This window comes from Ceratosolen solmsi, unplaced genomic scaffold, assembly GCF_000503995.2.
Source record: "Ceratosolen solmsi marchali unplaced genomic scaffold, CerSol_1.0 scaffold47, whole genome shotgun sequence".
In the NCBI taxonomy this organism is placed as follows: Eukaryota; Metazoa; Arthropoda; class Insecta; order Hymenoptera; family Agaonidae; genus Ceratosolen; species Ceratosolen solmsi.
In genome coordinates, this window is record NW_011948419.1 from 3,635,092 (window position 1) to 3,654,850 (window position 19,759).

Sequence of the window (19,759 nt, forward strand, 5' to 3'; positions counted from 1 at the left end):
CCGAGAAAATGAAACTACAACGCCTCGCGCCGACTGGCGGCCGACACCCAACCGACTGCCATCGACAATCCTCGAATCTCTCCTCCCGCGCATTTGTGCCGACGGCGAGAATTCGTCGCTGCTGCTGCTGCTGCTGCTGCTGCTGCTGCTGCTGCTGCTGCTGTTTCCACCGTTTCTACTTTAACGGGTCGATCCTCATCGAGCTTCGTCGATTCAGAGTTGCCGAAATGAGCAAATCGAATTCGCCGATCCCGGCCATCAACATTAGGCGGGATTGCTCCAAGTCTTTCCCGCTATGCAGGACTCCATCTGGATTCTGTGTCCTTATCAATTTGAAATATAATTATAAATAACGCGATGACGGCACACAATGGGAGCTATATTTAAATGCCAGATGACTCGTACCAATGTTTTATACATTTTATAAATTAGGGGACATATGGGCGATGGGATCATCAGGCTTTAGATATTTCGTCGACAAATTCAATTGATTGATGAGTGGGCTCTTAAATTATATTGCTTTTCGCATTATTAGACAATTTGCCAATACAAATTGCCAAATTTGATTGACTTCATGCGGTGAACTCAACGCCAATTCTTCATTTTGTAATACGTAATTTTGCATATTTTTGCATATAACGCGGCACCGAGTAAGTTATTTCCATACAATAAAAAGTCCCTTACCCCTTCATTCGCATCAGTTTCAAATATCACAGATGTGCACGTATTATGAAGATTATTTATATTTTTTATTTTAATGACTATTCGTGCAAATATTCGTAAGTGTGTAACGAGCCCACGATAATTTAAATGTACAAATGGATTTTTTTTTTTTTAACTACTTATTTAGTAAATACTACATAATATAGGCATCTTATATATTTATCGACAATATATAGGAAAATATAGTTCGTTTGTGCTAATTATAAAACCTGCGCGACTTTTTCATAATTTTTATTTTTAATCACGCTATCTTATAAACTTCATATTTTCGACTTTATTTTTTTTTTTAAATATTTCTTTTAACCTTCTTATATTAAAAAGAAAAATTAACTTCTCTGTGTAAGTAATCGATATTATGATGTATACAATTAGTTTATGATTAATGTTAGTTTCAATAAGACAAACCTGATGTTTTATATGTTCTTAAGCTATATAAAAATATATATAATTATTAAAGTAAGACTACGTTAATAGTTGTTACAAAAAAATATATCCAATAGTAGACAAACACACGAACACGCACACGCACACACACAAAGAAATAAATTTTCCGATTATTATAAGACAAATTATACTGCTTTAATTGATACAAAAAATATAATATAATAGATAATATACTGTATACTCTATCTAACGTGCAACAATTCGTTCAATAATTTAAAATTACTTTAAAGTTTTGTATACAATATATATATATATATATATATATTAAAACAGTCATTCATTTATTATTTATAAAATGGGTACAAATAAAAACGCTTATGAAATACCAACTAAAAATTCAATTTGCTATTTCTTTCAAAAATACAGTTTGAAATTTTATTATCATTATCGTTGTTATCTTTATGGTTATTATTATTATTATTATTATTATTATTATTATTATTTACTTAATGTAGATTAAAAATGTTCATTATTTCATGGTAAAATGTCTTGAATCTTCTTCACTAAATTTATGAGCACCGACTACTCCATATTCTATTTCTTAATTATTATTTGATATTATCTTAGTAATTAATGATATTGTAGTATTGTTACTAAATAACAATAACTGTAGGCAAAGGATAGGTACTTTATTATACAATTAGGTAATTCTCCCTTAATTGCTTTCTTCTTATGTTTTTAAACAAATAATTCCTAAAGTATTTTGTTTTCCAACGCTTTAAAATATTTTTAGTATTTTACGTGTGTAATTTCAAATTTTATGATAATGATTGAACGTTTAATGCCATACTAGATTAAATACCATAAACAAACAAATATTTCTTCACTAAAATTTTCTTCGTTTACTTTATGCTATTTGTTGTAACAGTAATTATTATATCTTTAAAATATATTTATCTTTTTCGCTTGTTGAGGAATCTTATAAGAATACTATATTGCAAATTAATGAGATATAATAATATCAGAAACGATTTTTGTTTATAATTGAATCTTATTGCTATATTATGACTTATTATTTAAACAATCTTATACTGACCCTTTCACAATTACAATTACAATTTTTAAATTAAAGTATTTTATGCTTTCATTTACAATAGCAATAAAGTGTAATTTTTTTTTTTAAGTATGAATCGCTCATATTCGATTACTTATTGTGTCATATAATTTTTCTATTTATACGTAAATCTGTCAATATTTTTGTTACTTAAAATTAAATTTCATTATACTTTCTTTTTTCCTACCATCCGCGATTACATCTTAATCTGAAATTATATTTGACAGACGTAAAGTAATTACAGTGTATTGGGAGGGAGGGAGGGAGGGGTGGGGTGGGGTGGGGGGGGGGGTATGATATTTAAAAATGAATGATTATTTGCTCGACTAACCTGCTTCGAATAATCAATAATTTATTGTACTAAATATTGTGTTAAATTATGCTAGTAGTAGAAAGCGGTAATATACAAAATACTCTGTAAAAATGTGAAATTTCATATCGTAATTGTGCAAAATTTACAAATTAATTGACCGTAGTCATTGCTAAATTATTTGTTAACAAGATTTTATTTTCAAATGTAAATTCGAATCTGTAAAAAGGTATGGAATAACTAGCTGCTCTCTTTCACCTTAAACGCTTTTGAAAGTTTTCAATGACGTTAACTTTAAGTTATGTTCAGAGAAATTATATTGCTCACAGAATATGTAGTTTACTTAAACAAAATGAATTCATTTTTGTAAACACAGCTTAATTTAGGCTTACGATTAAAAAAATTTTTCCTTTCCTTTAATATTCTATGTTTAATTTCATGTCGCATCAACAATACAAACAATTTCTTTTTTCGTCTCATCTCAAGTGAATTTGAAAGCACGATTATCAAAATTTCACCTATTTTGAAATTACAATCGATAACTATGAAACCGATGGCTACGATCACTCGCTATATACGTACAAAGTAAAAGTCTGCGAAGTTTCTAGTAACCCTAAAAATAACTTCGACCTAAAAATGACTATTTTCAATCCACTATCCAATCCTATTATTATTATAGAAAAACTTTTAATATTCCTCAAAACATATATATCATAATTTATTGCTTTTCTCAATTCAAGTAAGTTTAATTACAATGTTAATTATGACGTTATTAAACAGTGGCAATTTTATTTAAAAACTTTTGATTTTCAAACAAGTGTTTTTTTTTTCAGACATATATGCACCTTATGAATATTCAATCTAATAAAGAGTTGTAAGTATTGTAATGAGTCTGAATACGTTAAAGAGCATAATTTATTATTAGACGTGGAGCTTAAATTATTGCGTCATTTTCATCAAAATAATATTTTGTATTAGCATATATAATATATGGAATCCAACTATTTTTGAATATTAAAAAATAAGACAAGTTTAAATGTATTGAGTATTATAATGAAAAAAAATCTAACCGAGAGCAGTATTTGCTTTATTGACAAAAAAATTTGCTTGTTTCGCTGTAAATGAGTATATAGGTTAAGCGTATAGAACAATTAAAATGCGTTATTTGCTGATTGTTTTACAATAATACGTGTAAAATTCTTATTTTTACACCCTAATGCTATAATTCTTTATAATACATAGCATTTTCGCAACATTTTATCAGCAAAATTAGCTTTGATCGATGAATATTATTTTACAATTGTTTCGATCGTACAAGTGTTTTAAAGATTCAAATTATATTATAAATTTTTTAAATAAATTATAAATAATTTTTGTTTGTTTGCAATAAAATAATATAATGGATAACTGTATTGGTTAATAATTCATAAGTGTAATGATATATAATTCATATTGCATATATATATATATATATATATATATATATATATATATTAATTTAAGTTAAAAAATAAATTTTAATTTATAAGCAATTTTTTGGTAGTTGAATAGCAAACGATTTTATAATTATATCTCTAAAATTTATGCAGCTAGTTTGCAATAAAAATTGGAATATTTAATGTATTGTTATTGTTATTATATAGCTCGTAGCAATCCATGCAAAAGCGTCATTTATCGATTTAACAATGATAACTTATATACATTAATATAACCGATGCTGCTTACTCTTACGCCATTTAACGTTTGGATTATATTTTGTCCAGCACCTGACAAGTTCTAATTCATAAATTTTAACAATTTATTATTTAATTAATACATTAATTAATATTACTTTCGAGTAGCATTAATTCCGAAGCTCGATGACGATTATTATCCATGTTGTTTATTGGTGTTGCAAAGAATCGTAAGTTTTTATTTCATATTGTCTTTAATAATAAATTATTATTCTCATTACATATATTTGAACTATTAATCTTATACTCATAACACGTTCGAAGAATTTTGGCTGATAGAATATAATTTTCTTTTCTTGCTGAATATTTATTTCCAATTATTAAAGTACAGTATGTACAATCAAATTATTTGAGCTTCGTCACACCGAATTTACAAAAAAAAATATATATATACTTAATATTGTGAATTAATTAATTTAGTAAATTAATCTAATAATTTAATAAGTATGAATAAAATTTTACATGGAAATTTATTTCAAATTATAATTTATTTGATAGTAATAATTATTAAACATTTCATAGATTTGAAATTATAATTTTCAGTATATGCTTGAGTAAGATCAATTTTAACAAAAAAATTTCAACACATCGTGTATATTATATATATATATATATATATAGAAATATATAGTTAAATATAGAATTCTATCCTATGCATTTATAATTTGCCATGTAATTATGAAACCAAAAAGAAAAGATTTTTTCATATTTACAGTATTTTAACAACGAATTTAACAAAATATAACAGTATTGTATGTAAAATGATAAAACGATAAAATATTATAACAATAAAATTAATTAAAAAAAATCATTACTTTATGTAGTCTTTTGGGATATAATCTGACAAATTAGTCAATGTATGCTTTGTACAATTTTTTTTTACAAAGCATTGCTCCATTATATTTAATAATTTAGATTATTCTAGATTGACATAAATAAATATAATAATTATATATTAACTTTATTTATTATTTAAATATCGGTAGATAATTATATGTTGCAACTTATAAATATAAAATTGATGTTATAGATTAATCCAACGTTTTGTTTCTTAGATTGTTAAAACATGTAAAGATAATTTTCATAATTTTATAAATATCAAAGCAATAATTCGTACAACGATAATAACCAATGTGTATAACAATACAATGCATATTGTTATTTGAAAAAAATGAGTATTAAGAAGAGAAATTAATATGTGCATTATGATTTTAATGAATTTTGCTGTATACATTGAGTTAAATGCTTTAAAGAGTCTCATTTACAACCAAAGTATGTATAAGTATAGTTAAGCAAATTTACGATAATAGGATGTACTATAAAAGTTATACCATTATTTCCAAGATGACAAGACCTATTTATTTAATATACATAATGTTACAGTAATTTCATCAAAACTTTTGAAATAAAAATTATTGTTTTTTGTTTATATGGTGTTCGTTTATCTTTATTTTATGTTATTAAAAAGTTATTTTTTATATAGTACGAAAGTGAGATTTTCAGAAAATAGCTTTTATTATAATTATTAAGCAAGAATATCAATTAATTATTTTTCATGATTTTCTCGAATCCGATAAACAATACTGTTTTTTTTTTTTTTTTTATAATGTTACATTCAATTTATTATAGATTTTTCGGATTAATTATTTGCTTTGGGAAACTTAAATTATTATCATGTATTTCAAAATATTAATATAAAAATTGTAGATTTTTGTCAACTGTATGTAAATCATTGATTATCAATTTATATATTTTTTTCAATAAAAGAATTATCATATTACTTTAAACATTTCTTAAAATTTCTAATAATTAAATTTTTTATTAAAATGGTTGATTTAAATTGTTTTTACATAATAATTTATAGCCTATAATAATACTGTAATGTGGCCAGCTAATATTAATAAATAATATATTATTAATGAACAATAAGGCCTAAAGAATGAGTTGTAGTCGAGTATTTTAAATGAAAACATATTGACGAATTAATGTTAATTATAAACAATTTACTTAACATCAAAAATATTTAATAGCAATTTCTAAAATGACACATTAATGTTGATTAGAATATGTAAATTGGGTGTATGCATGTACAGTTCAACAAATAGTGTTAATATCGACGGATTAATCAGTGGACATTTTTATTATTGTTCAATACAAAGTTTCATATCTATGTTCGAGTATATAATATAATTGTATTATATATTATTCTACTGTGTTTTTCAAGTTTCTTATTTACAAAAGCACTTAATGAAAATGATAAAATCTCTTTTATTTTACTCCCATAATATAAAACTACAATAATTATGAAATTTTTCTCTATTTTTTCACTTTTTCCAATTACATGTAAAGTTTAAATAATTCACTTTATCTCAAAAACTTGTTTCAATACAAAAAAAAAAAAAAAATAATGCGGATAGCTCGTATTATTGTCACGATCACGCAATCAAATCAAAAACATGCCTAAAATAATTATTTCAATTATAATTAGCAGACATTATATGTAAATAAATATTTGAATGACAATATCAATATAAAATTATACTAAATTAAAGAATTTCTATTCATAAAATTAAATAAATTTTGTAATTTTATAAAAATTTAATATACTTACATATTATGTCATTCTGATTTGATAATTTGTTAAGATATTTAAAATATTTAACTATTTGTCATTGCATTCCTTTTCATGTATTAAAAGTTACTTACTACTACAATATAAAAATATATGGAAATAGAATGATAGAAATTTGTAATTATCTATCTTAACTATATTTACAATTAAAATGATAAAATTGAAAAATGAATAATTTTGAAAGTAATTAGATTAAATTTATTATTTGCCATTATATTCATTTTGCAATATGAAAAATTATTTTACAATCTTAATGATAGCGAATATCATTCGATGATTGTTGTGAGCATAGCTGAAAATACGACTGCAAAATGTAATAAAACTTCAGACTCACAACAGAATACAACAGAGACGTCAAATTTTCCGCTATTTTCAGTTTTGAAAATGACGAATGTAAAATATCTATCACAAAAACGCTGCGAACATGCTGAAAAATTCAACTAGTTTACGATCGCTTTCGACCAGTACATCTGCGACTGTGTGTAAAATTTAAATGGCACACGGCAGAATAAAAATGTACCTAGCAAGTAAATTTTTTTTGAAAAAATAGGTAATCAACAATAGGAGAAATCGCCAATGAGCTCGCAAGATCTTATGTACCGTGACAAACGACCTTAGTAAAAGATTTTAATATTTAATATATTTTTGTAAGGCGTAAGAGTGCCATAAATTTATTTTTATTGTCTAAAACGATAACTAATGCATAGTAATCCAAGCTATTTCAAATAAAAGCTTGACTGTCTCTTATTGTATTTATAATGATTTTCATTTATTCATTCATCATTTATCTATTGTAATCAATGAATATTTTTCACAATTTATTTGTGTAGAATGTGATTTAGAAATGAGATAATTACAAATACTAAATCGATAATAAATTCATGTATATATTATGGCACATAAACCTACCGTGAGTTTTCATTGTATTAAATTATTTTTTTTGTAAAAATCAGTTATCAAATATTTCTGAATTTTTTATCAAGTTTAATCATCGAGAAAAATCTTTAGCATTGTAATTTTAGGAAAAATTTGATATCAGTAATTGTATTCTTTTCAATTTAAACTTCAATACCGACCTTTATAAACTAAAAAAAAAAAAAAAGTTCTTACAATATACAACTATTATCTATTGTTTTAATATTAATTATAAATGTTGTATGTGTTCCGATAACTATCAAACCATTAAATAAAAAGTTATTCGACTTATTTTATTAAAAACAAAAAAAAAAAATTAATTATAATATGCTTCTTCAAAATGCATTAGCCTATAAACAATAAATTTTTCTTGTATTTCAGAAAGTAATCGTTAAGTAAAATGCCGAAAAAAGGTCGAAAAAAGTCGACGAGTAAGAAAAATGGTAAAAACGAAAAAAATGGCAATAGTGGTAAGGGTAAAAGGAAGGGTCAAAAAAAGGCCTCGAAAAGCTCAAAGTCTGGTGGTGGAAAGGCGAAATTTAGCATGGATATCTTCAATGAAGAAGCAGTAAATGATGCATATTATACTTGTCACAATATTATGGATGTCTTATTTTGTCGTGGTTTTCCTTGGCCGGATGTTCAGAAAAAAAAGAAGAAGGGAAAAAAATAGATCTTACGTGCTGCCAATTAATACGAATTTCCATTATACTTTCAATTCTAGCATTAATGCAACGAAATATTGTTAAAATGATGTTTCCTTGATTATATAACATTTTTTTTTTTTTTTTTGCTACAAAACAAATACGCATATATTTAATATCAAATAATAATTGAAAATTGAAATCGTATTAAAGATGTAGTTATTATTCCTTAAATAATTAACTTAATTATTCGCTTAATTTGCGATGTTAATTATATCTATAATTTATGCTTGTATTTGACCCAAATATTATAAGTAATTAAAGTAATTGAAAGTTATTTTAATATATGACTGTAATAAATATCGATATATAAATAAATAATCTTTACATATAATATTATAAGCATTGTTAGATTTTGAGTTTAAAATTAAAATTAGATTTGAAATATCTACTACGATTAATTAGGAAATTTTTTTTAGAAAAATATGTAGAAATTAACAAGACATTCGTTATTGCACAAAGAAAACATTATAATTACATTTAATTACTTTTAATTTTTATTTATTCAGAATAACAATTAATATTTGGTATTATAAGTAATTTAAAAAAAAAAAAATTAAAAGATCTAAACGAATCTTATAAATGAAAATAAATTCTACTCAATTTGTAGAGGCTTTAATTGGATTTCCAATACTTCTTAGTATATTGTTATTTTTATTAAAAAGAAAAGCATTTGATTTTTTTAAATAAATAATTTAAAAAAAAAACGGGATCAATTGGGTAATAAATATTTTATAATTTCAATTACGCTTGAAAAATATATTATAATTTTCTCTCGTAACAGTTTTTATTCAAAATATCTTTCGTACACAAGTTTAATCCGAAGGGTGTGACAATCGAATTATTATTATTTAATTATCTTATACTATTATTCATTTCTTTTTCTTCGTTTATTTGATGTATCGAAACTTGATAAATTCAATAGTTTCGATTTTTTAAAACTACCTCACATTAGTCATCAGAAACGAAATGAGTTACCAAAAGGAAAAAAATATGTACATAAGTCGGATTTACAAACGTTACGAGAACACAACTAAAAGTATTTTTTATATAAATCGTTTACCTTTTGCAAACGAATGATAATGATCGAGTTTTTTTTTTTTTTTATTGTCCCTAAAAGAATAAAAATAAATTTTTTTTTCTTCTAATTTATACGATTTGCATTAATAAAACAAATGGTATTTTATTAAATTTTAAAAAGTACATTTTAGTTTCAGAATATGAGAAAGAATAATATCTGCTTTCTACGGATATTTTTAAATTTACACTATAAATTACAACTTCGATGATATAAAATATCATTACAATTAATTTAATTAAAATTTTATTGATCCTTACATCTGATCATTATCTATCGATTACAAAGATTTTGATAAAATTTGTGATTAACATATCTGAACTATTAATATAATACGAAGATCAAGTGTAAATGTAAACATATATCACGACATCTTTAATATACTATAAGTTTGACAAAGTTTACAATGACGTTTGTCGGATGATTAAGTATTATAATTCTCTTTGGCTTACCTGAATCAGTGCTGTCAGGATTTTTATTTGATTAGTTTTAGACATGTAAAAATATATAGATTCTGCAAAATTTAAACTGTCTTCTTAATGATGCATTCATTAACTATAAGGCTTAAAAGTGTTTTAAGTACTCTGAATTTCTTAGACAATCTCTTTAAAATAATAGAATCTTATAAACTACGATTGACAAAAAATAATGGATCACAAATTTGTAAAATTAAAATAAATCCCATGTACAGCAACTCTGGTTTCAATGTTTACCCAAGAGACTTAAATCTTTAAACGATATAAAATATAAAATGAAATAAAATATTTCCTCAACCTTCGATGAATATGATATTTAAACAGGTTTTAAAAAAATAATATTTAATTAAGAATAGCTTAGATTTTATAATTAAAAAAAAAATTAGTTAAAATTATAATTTGATTTCTAATTAATTTCATTTATATTCTTTCATAGATTTTTATTATTATTTGTATTATTATTTGTATTATTATTTGTATTATTATTATTATTATTATTATTATTATTATTATATCACTATCTTTGCATTCTTCTTGAACTAAAGGAAAATTTTTTTCATTTTAATTAATCATGGACATTTTTCACTAAAAAATCAAGTCGTACGCTGTTCCTTTTATTAATAATTTCTTACAATTATGTAGAAATTAATATCTAATTAATCAATACATTGAGAAGCATAAAATTTTGTATTAAGCTACATGTATAAATCAGTTTCAAAAAGAAAAAAATTAATTACAAATCAAAGTTATCTTTTAAGTCTTTTGTGAAATTAATTTTTAATGTAATTTAATTTATGTAAATTAAATTACCTCTATACTTGAAAGTACGATTCACATGATTATAATAATCGAAAGAAAGCGCTCCTTATTTAACGACGTAAATCAGGTTTATAAAAATAAAAAAAAAAAAAGTAAAATTAACTTATAATTAAAAAATATTAATTTACCTCACATAAACCGATTGTCGTTAGTATAAAGAAAGAGCTTTTTTCAAATAATGACGAGAACTCGTTGCACTTAAAAGAGAAGTTCACTTGACAAATATAAAATTTTCACAAACGTTACTTGGTTTCCGATTCTGTCACTGATATATTCTTATTTGATACTTCATCCGAAGATGTATCGTTCTTAGGAGAACTCACTGTGTTCGTATTATTCTCTTCATTCGGCTTAGCTATTTCTGAAGCCAATCAAGCACATTAAAATAATGTCTTAAGAATAATTGTAATATTAAATAAGTTTTAAGATCTCGATTACCTGTCGGATCAACTAGAAGAGAAAAAATTTCTTCCGGTGTCAAATCTTTAGTCTGTTGCTTAAATTGATCCAGCTGTTCTAAAAAGATGTTCCAAAATGTCTGACCTTCAGGAATGTCAAACAACGACTGGAGGTATAAGAAAAATTTTTTATTTTAATTTGTAATTTGATAAATTTTTAAACAATATTATGAAAATCAGCCCTTAAGTTAACAGCTGTTATCAATTTCGCGAAGTATACATTAATATAACATAGCTTATTATAGTTATTAAAATATTAATTGTTAAAATTATTTATATTATGTATACTTCATATGAATTTTATTCGGCCTTGTGGTATACAATTTTATAGGTTAAATAAATCATGAAATACATTTTAATCGTTACTTTAATACCAAAATTTTATTAGATTTAGCATAACCGTTATTTAAAAAATACTCTATACTTTATTTTGAAATACTCTATGAAATTCATATAAAATTAATAATGTTTAAATAAATAAATAATGATTTTAGGATAAACGAGGTTAAAGACGATTTATATTCTTCCTTCGCTATTAAGTTATTGAAACAGTGATATTTAAGAATATTAAGCTAAAGTAGATGAATCGTTAATAACTCATAAGTAAATTAATAAAACCATATAAACATCAGTTAGAATTATAATTAATCTTGGATGAATATTATATCTTAAATTTTAAATTCTTTAACGACAAATAAAAAACTTTGCTACGCAATGAGCGTGCAAATTAGCACATTTCAGTAATTATAAGTTAAAGTAAACTTACTTTAAATTTGTTGTAAATAAGTTCGGCCTTCTTTTTTATTTTATCGGCTTTTTGTTTAAAAGCAATCTAGAATAAAAATTTTTTTAAATTACAATCAAAAAATTTTTTTGAAATATTTTCATCTAATTTTGTGATGAGTAATAAGACACGAACCGTTTCTTCTTCTGACAGTTTCCAATCGGCAAGGTTTCCAACATATCGTCTCAACTAAAAATGAATAATAAATTCTAATAACGTATAGACCATTTTGAAAAACTTTTGATAAAATTGTTGATACTTGCCCTTTTGATGGTTTCAACGATATGCGAGTGTTTCTTAAGCATTAATGGAGTTAGTTGAATTTCTAATACTTGATCCATCGCCTCCAAACATTCATCCGCATTAGCTTGATCAAGCCCAAGACTTGATCTTATTTGTGTGTCCAAAAACATTATGTGTGACTCAATGCGTAATGTCCTATTCAAAATAAAGAGGGAAAAATGAGTTTTAAGCTACATAGGTAAATGTCAAACATCAACATTTAATAAATACGAAACGTAAGCGCATTATATATAAAACAAATTTAACGCAATTAGGAAAATTGTAGCAAATATCATATAATGCGCGTAAAAATTGATTCGTAACGAGTCCTAATCAAACATGTTCATTAATTCCGTTTCGACCAGTCGCACTCGATTACGAAAACGTTCGAAACGAAATACAATTGTATTCCCGTGAATTTGAATAGGTCGACGTGTTTGATGCCACATATCACCGTTTAGCATACTTGCGCATGAATTTTAACCGTAATCTTAAACCCGATACATTCAATATTACTTTACAACTTCACTTCGCGGCGTCCATCGTCGACGCATCCCCAACGAACATTCCAATCGGCCGACCTGGAGATCTACGAGCCCCTTCAAAGAGAAAACAAAAATGTTCTTTAAAGCGATGGAACAAAAATGTGCCTCACCTCAACCTCTGCTGATTCTCGACCTCGGCCTCGTCTTTCGCTGGGGCTTTCCTGTCGTCTTCTGGAACATGTACATTGAAGTCTAAAGAATCTTTGATTAGATCGGTGGCTATATCGCCGCTCTCGAGTTGCTCTTTCAATCGCATGGCGTTCCGGGCGACGGACAGGTCCCAGCGGGCCCTGGCCGCCTCGCTCTCAAATCTATTCGGCCTATCAACATCTAGCTTAATGCCTACGGGGACGCCGGCACACGTCCGCGCGAGCAGCAAGCGACCGGCGTAGCCGGGGCTCGCCCTCGCCTCTACGATACCCTCACTGCCTAATAGGCCCTCATCCGTGCCGATCTTGCCTGCAAAGCAAGAATTGTCATCGATCAGCACTGGAGCCGACGGCCCCGGGCCACCGGGTCACTCACTAGCCCCCTATTAAGTGTACAAATTAAACGACCGCTCCGTAGCTCCTTATTATACCGCCACGTGACTAATGCGCGTGTTAAGCAGTTGCCATTCAAGCCACCCCCAAGATATTCACCTATAAATCTGTATGTAATGGATAATGGGGCAGATCGAGCTTCTTCGATTCGTCCGTGATACTGCCGAGGTCGGAATGGCAAATTGACGCCGACGACGGCGATGAGCCCCAAGCCCTAATACTCCTTACTCGCCTCATTCTCCACTTACCTTTTCCCCTTAGGCTATTGCGCATTTTCGGTTACGATTGTTAGTTAGTCGATATTATGGAGCTGGTCCAAAGTCTTGTTAACATCTTCCTTAAGAGGCTCTTCAAAGCTAACAAACCTCACTCGCAATGCCTCCGTTAAAATATAGAAACACTTTGTGCTCGTACGGTTGATAGATTGTAGCTTGAGGCAATAACTACAAGTACCACCCTCGCAACCTACCAAAATATGTCGATTCGTAACATACTCATTAAACTTATAAAACCTTATTCAATTTATACAGTAGACGACATTTATAATCCAAGTCAGCGACTCTCGTGATACGTCTTTTAACGCTTAATCATCAACGCACTTTAATGCTCACATTGTTTCATTGGAGAACAAGAAAAAGAAAAAGTTACGTGTTTAATGCTCAAACACTTATTTTGTAAATTTTAGCTCGAACATTTTTTCTACGAGAATTATCAATCTCACCACTTTCGCTCATATAATTTCCTACAATAATGTCGTTACTTTTCAATCGGTTCAACAATAAAAAAAACTGCTTTAAAATGACAATTAAATCAACTTCGGTATCATTAGTTAATTTGTACACTTAATCTTATTTTTTAATTGAGTTTTCGTTTAAGCGACATTTTTAATATCACTCGTAATAATAATCATAATCTCGAATGAAAGGTGAAACACGTGACATTTAACTTTTATGTTGTTTAATATAACGTTACAAATTTCCTCTATTAATTTATGCATAAATAATTCCTTTATAGTAATAATAACAAGAAAAACATCTTCTTCTCGAGAATCGAGCTTTTCGGTTGAATTGTAATTCTCATAATGTAATACTCATTAAAAATTCCTTATTTATAGAAATCTATAATCAATGTTTTAAATGTATTTTTTATCAAGCATCAACTGTTCATATATTATATGAAAATAAAGAATTCGATTATATAAGCAGTATTTAGTTTATAAAGAGTTTGTAATCATCAATAAATATATTCAAATTAGAAGGAAGATTTGTAATTTAATGATGCTGTAATATTTCGATCGATATTTTATTTGCAACTTATATATAAATTTATCAACAATTTCAGTTACTTACATTTATTAATAGAAATAGAAGTTGAATTTGTATTAAAAAATCATTATTTACATAAGATTACAGTTATTTCACATATGAAATGTATTATATTATTAAATTTATAAAAAATTCAATATATATATATATATATATATATATATATATTAATCAAAAATACTTTAAACAAAGTATTAAAATTTTGAAAACTAAAACATCAATTTGTTCTAATTCATTTCACCCATTTTTTGTCTTTTCATATAGAACTGATAAAATATTAATAGTTTTGAAAGACATTTCTAGAAGATTTAAATATATTTTTTCATTAAATATATCTTTTCATATATGCAACAAATTAAAAAAAAAAAAAAAAATTTAATTGGAATAGTATCCAATGCTTTTTGTTTAAACTAGATTTGTTTAAATTGTACATTTTATTTAATAATAATTGCAATACGCATTTTATTAAATATCGTTAGTAATAGTATATTAAATATTTTTCGTATACTACAAATTTTAGGAGATGCATTTTTTTTATATTTAAATTTGAAAGCTTTGATTATGAGTACTATAAATTGAATTAATTTATACTTACAATATAGAATATAGGCTTAAAATATAGAATTTCAGGATATATTTTTTCTCTGTTGAAACGCTGTTTTGTATATTACATTATCAGAAGTTCTTTTCTTCAGTCGGTTATTTTTTTATATAGTATTTAATTAACAATTAATATAATTTTTTCATAAATAACTGACTATTGGAAGTGGATAGAGATTATTATAAAGTTATTATAAATTATTAATGATTAATGTAAATGGAGAATTTACTTTTTATTTTTTTACCAAATATTTACTTGTTACTTTTTAATAGAATTTTTTAAATATTTGAAATGGAAATTGGCGTTTTTCAAAAATTAATAAATTACTTAAATTTATTCAAATTTATACAAACTTAATTTAAAATCTGACTTCTTAAAAAAAATAATAAAAAAAAATCAGTTGAATAATTTAGTTAGATTATACAAGCATTATTATGGGTTAGTTGTGTATTATTACTATTTCTGTAATGCTATATATATATATATATATATATGTGTGTGTGTATGTGTATGTATGTGTGTGCGCGCGCGTGTGTGTGTTTATAAGTATAACCTTTCATTCTAATAAAAAATAATTACATTTTATTGGTTAGTTTCAGAGAATTTTAATCATTACATCCATATAATATTGAAAAGTGAAAAAATAATATTTTCAGATAAACAAATTATAGGTATACATATTGAAAAATATTTAAAATCATAAATTTTTCAATTTTCATATTTTAAATGGATTAAAATTAAAATTGTATTTCATTTTAATATAAAATTAGGTAACTTACTTTCGATACTCATTCTTTTTTTAATACGTGTAATTAAGGTTTCCTGATTTTCATTGGATTCTTCAGACTTAATTTTCGTCCTGCTCCGTATTGAATGATCTGTAATCAATAGTTTTTAATAAATTTCAATTAAATATTATAAAATATTACATCATTTTTAAATTCACAAAAAGTATTCTTCAATAAAATTTTCTAATACATATGTTTTAATATTTATTAAATAAATTTTCCGAGGTATTGTAAAAAGTTCTGGGTGCAATGTATTATAAAATGTTACTTGTTCTTAAATATAAATAAATGACGTATTTAAATCTTGATTAATTATCTATAAAGAAACAAATCTGTATAAAATTTAAAAATTTTGCATTAATTTTAAATAAAATTGATTTATAGTAAGATTCTAATATTTATTGAAGTTAATATTGTAAGTCAACTATCAGTATGTCGAGACGTTTGCAATTGAATTAAAACGTAGTTGTTCTAAAAGCACTAATCTTTGTTCTGTCGTTAATTCTCAGATTTCATCGTTTTCTTTCTTCATCGAATAATGTAACATCATAGGACTACTTTTAATGCAGCTCGTACCTTTAAACATCAATATTTTAAATAATAAGAAGAATATTAAATAACATTTATTAAAAAGTTCTATCAATTGAATAAATAATGTAAAACTTACGATAAAATAATTATATTTTCAAAATGCTTTCGCACATTTATCAAATTTTTAACAATAAATTGAAAGTTAAAAATTGAATACAAGTTTATACATTTTAATAAGCACCTACCATTTCTTGATGTATCTATTGAAATTTCTGTATCAGAAAAGTCGTGAAATCTTTTGGGTTTAATTTTTCGGCCACTGCGACTAACAATTTTTTTTTCTGGATCTTCATCTTGCGAGTCATGAGAAATATCTTGTTTTGGTGTATTTTCTGCTAAAACCGATGCCATACTTTTGCGTCCTCGTTTTTTCTTTGCTTCAGACATGTCCTTTATAGAAATATAAGTATTTTTTTAATATGAAATTCTTTAATATTCAAACAATTTAATGCAAACAATTATACATAAATGTAAGGAGTAATCGCACATGTCAATTAGACTTAATAATGACCTGTCAGCAGCTCCTACATTTATATTGGGATATTGTTTACAATTTATTTTATTACCAAGATGTAATAATTTTGTTAACAATCCCATATTAAATTATAATAATATTTGAACTTACAGGTGTACTTTGTATGATTTGCTGTGATTTTCTTTTTACAGTTTTTTTTTTATCACTTTCATCGATTACTAGATTTCCAGTTTCAGCGTCACCATCTTGATTTCCCGAAGCTGAAGTAATGCTATCACTTTCTTTTCCAGAATTATCTTCAGTCACATTTACAGGTACATTTTCAGCAGCTTCCGAATCTATATTAACAATAGTTAAAATTTTAAAAGTAATATTTCTATTTATATATTTAAAAAAAACTGCCATACCTCTTGCAGTATCACCATAGACAGGGTTAGGATTTTTTTTCAAATCTTCTTCAAGTTCTTGTATTCCATCATGGAAATTTTTTCGTCTAACTGTTTTACTGAATTTATCTTTATTATCTGCATATTGAAAAAGATCTTCAATTTTGCAAGTCCCACTGAAATTATATTAATTTTTTTATAGTAAGAAATAATTATAATTTAGAAAATATAATTTATCGTTATATTAAATTCCCTATTGCTCAAATTATATTTATCATTTTAAATATATTAATAAAATGCTTTTCTATTCATTCAATTTTTTTATATTCTACTAAAATTTAACATTATTATATGCGGTATTAATATACATATATCATACGATACATGAATAAACTTTTTGTGATTATGTATCTTTATAGAACAAACTAAAGGTAAATTCATAAAAATCATGTTTTTCGTATTCATCATTATAAAATTATTATTAATATAATTAATATTTTTACAAAAAGTTCATTTTATATATGTGCGTGTGTGTGCGTGTGCGTGTGTGTGTGTGTGTGTACGATGTGTGTATATATATATCTTATAGAGCGTATTGTATTTTTTAATATTTAAACTATCTTTAGTCGTACAATAAAAGTTTCATATTGATTAATAAATTTAGCAATATTCAAATTATAAATTAATATTATAATTATGGATGTGAACATGTATATTATTAAATACATTTGCAGCGGTATACAAGCTTGTATAGGCAAATTTTTATATAAATATACATATGCGCAATCCAATGGAATTGTATTAATTCAGCAATTATTGGATATCTTATACTTTAGATCATATAAAAGAACTATACAAATTCAAGATAAGCTTACATTTCTTTAGTTCCATAGAACACAACATGATATTTTGCATGTTTTGTATTTGGATCAGTGATATTCTCTATCTGAAAATAAAAATAAAAATAAAAATTTACGAAATCAAACGAAACATGTATGATTTTTCTCAAATAAATGTTTTTCAATATGATGCTTTTCTATAAACTAACAAGGCGTTCTATACTGGCAGGATCTAATCAAGAAGCCAAGATGAAAGGTGCATCCTTTCAATTTCATCCAAAATAGTACATTATTTAGATATTCACATTATTAAAATAATTTTATTCTCAATAATAAACAATATTTGAAAAAACAAGAAATGAAAATAAAGGTCTAAAGAATAAAAGTTGAATTTACCTTAGCTGGCCAAGGCGGATAACCTCGAACTTTGGCGAAGATTCGCTCCCCGACGCTAAATCTCTTCGGGAGCTTCACCATCTTTTACCGTCGTTATTACGAAAATCTTGCGAACTTCTTCCGATGATTTTCGTATTCCACTCGAACACAAGTTTGATTAGTTTATGGTTTTGTTTTTACTCTTCCTACTTTTGCTGCATATACACGATATTTTACTTTGGCGTGCTTTTTCCGTGTGTTCGTGCGAGTACGATCAATGGACGAACAACATTACGAAAGTATCAGCGACCATTTGCGTCTAGACAAAACCATGAAGGAAAGAAATGGGCTTTCTAAAAGCGTGTCACTGTCCTGTGATGATCAGCTTTCCCATACACGTTACGCACCGGCGCATATATATATATATATATATGATTCTTTAATGAATATTGATCTATATACATATATATGCATATATGCATATACGCATGTGTGCATGCGCGTATCTACATGCGCATGTGTGTACACATAATATGCACATCCAATATCAATATGAAAAGAAAATGTATGCTGAGTGTAGGAAGCCAACTGTAGATGGCCAATTTAATCGAAAATTTTCGAGCCGCTGTTGTATCGTTCTCAAATATACATTAACAATTCATTTATTGCAATTATAAATTCTTAAAATGAATTTGCAATCTACAATAGTCACCCCACCACCATCCTTAGTGGGGATGGACCACGTACGAGGATTTACAAATATTTACGTAGACCATTAAATGTACACGGTCTAAGCGAAATCTAAGATTGCCTCTCATGTTTACCATACCAAGGCCATTAACCATAGTCAAGGTAGATATAAAGTAACTATTGCGATTGC

At 25.9% G+C, this 19,759-nt stretch overlaps 1 protein-coding gene across 1 annotated transcript; it reads right to left on the bottom strand.

Moving 5' to 3' along the window:
- Positions 1-11,130: 11,130 nt before the first annotated feature.
- Jasper (JIL-1 anchoring and stabilizing protein) lies at positions 11,131-19,301 on the bottom strand. Its single transcript, XM_011497778.1, has 12 exons — positions 18,901-19,301; positions 18,541-18,611; positions 17,687-17,841; positions 17,430-17,617; positions 16,990-17,194; positions 16,205-16,303; positions 13,068-13,128; positions 12,394-12,568; positions 12,266-12,319; positions 12,113-12,178; positions 11,324-11,453; positions 11,131-11,249 (listed from the first exon to the last, which is right to left on the bottom strand). The coding sequence occupies exons 1-12, from the start codon at positions 18,979-18,981 to the stop codon at positions 11,131-11,133; spliced, it is 1,404 nt and encodes a 467-aa protein (XP_011496080.1). The 5' UTR covers positions 18,982-19,301.
- Between the last annotated feature and the right edge of the window lie 458 nt (positions 19,302-19,759).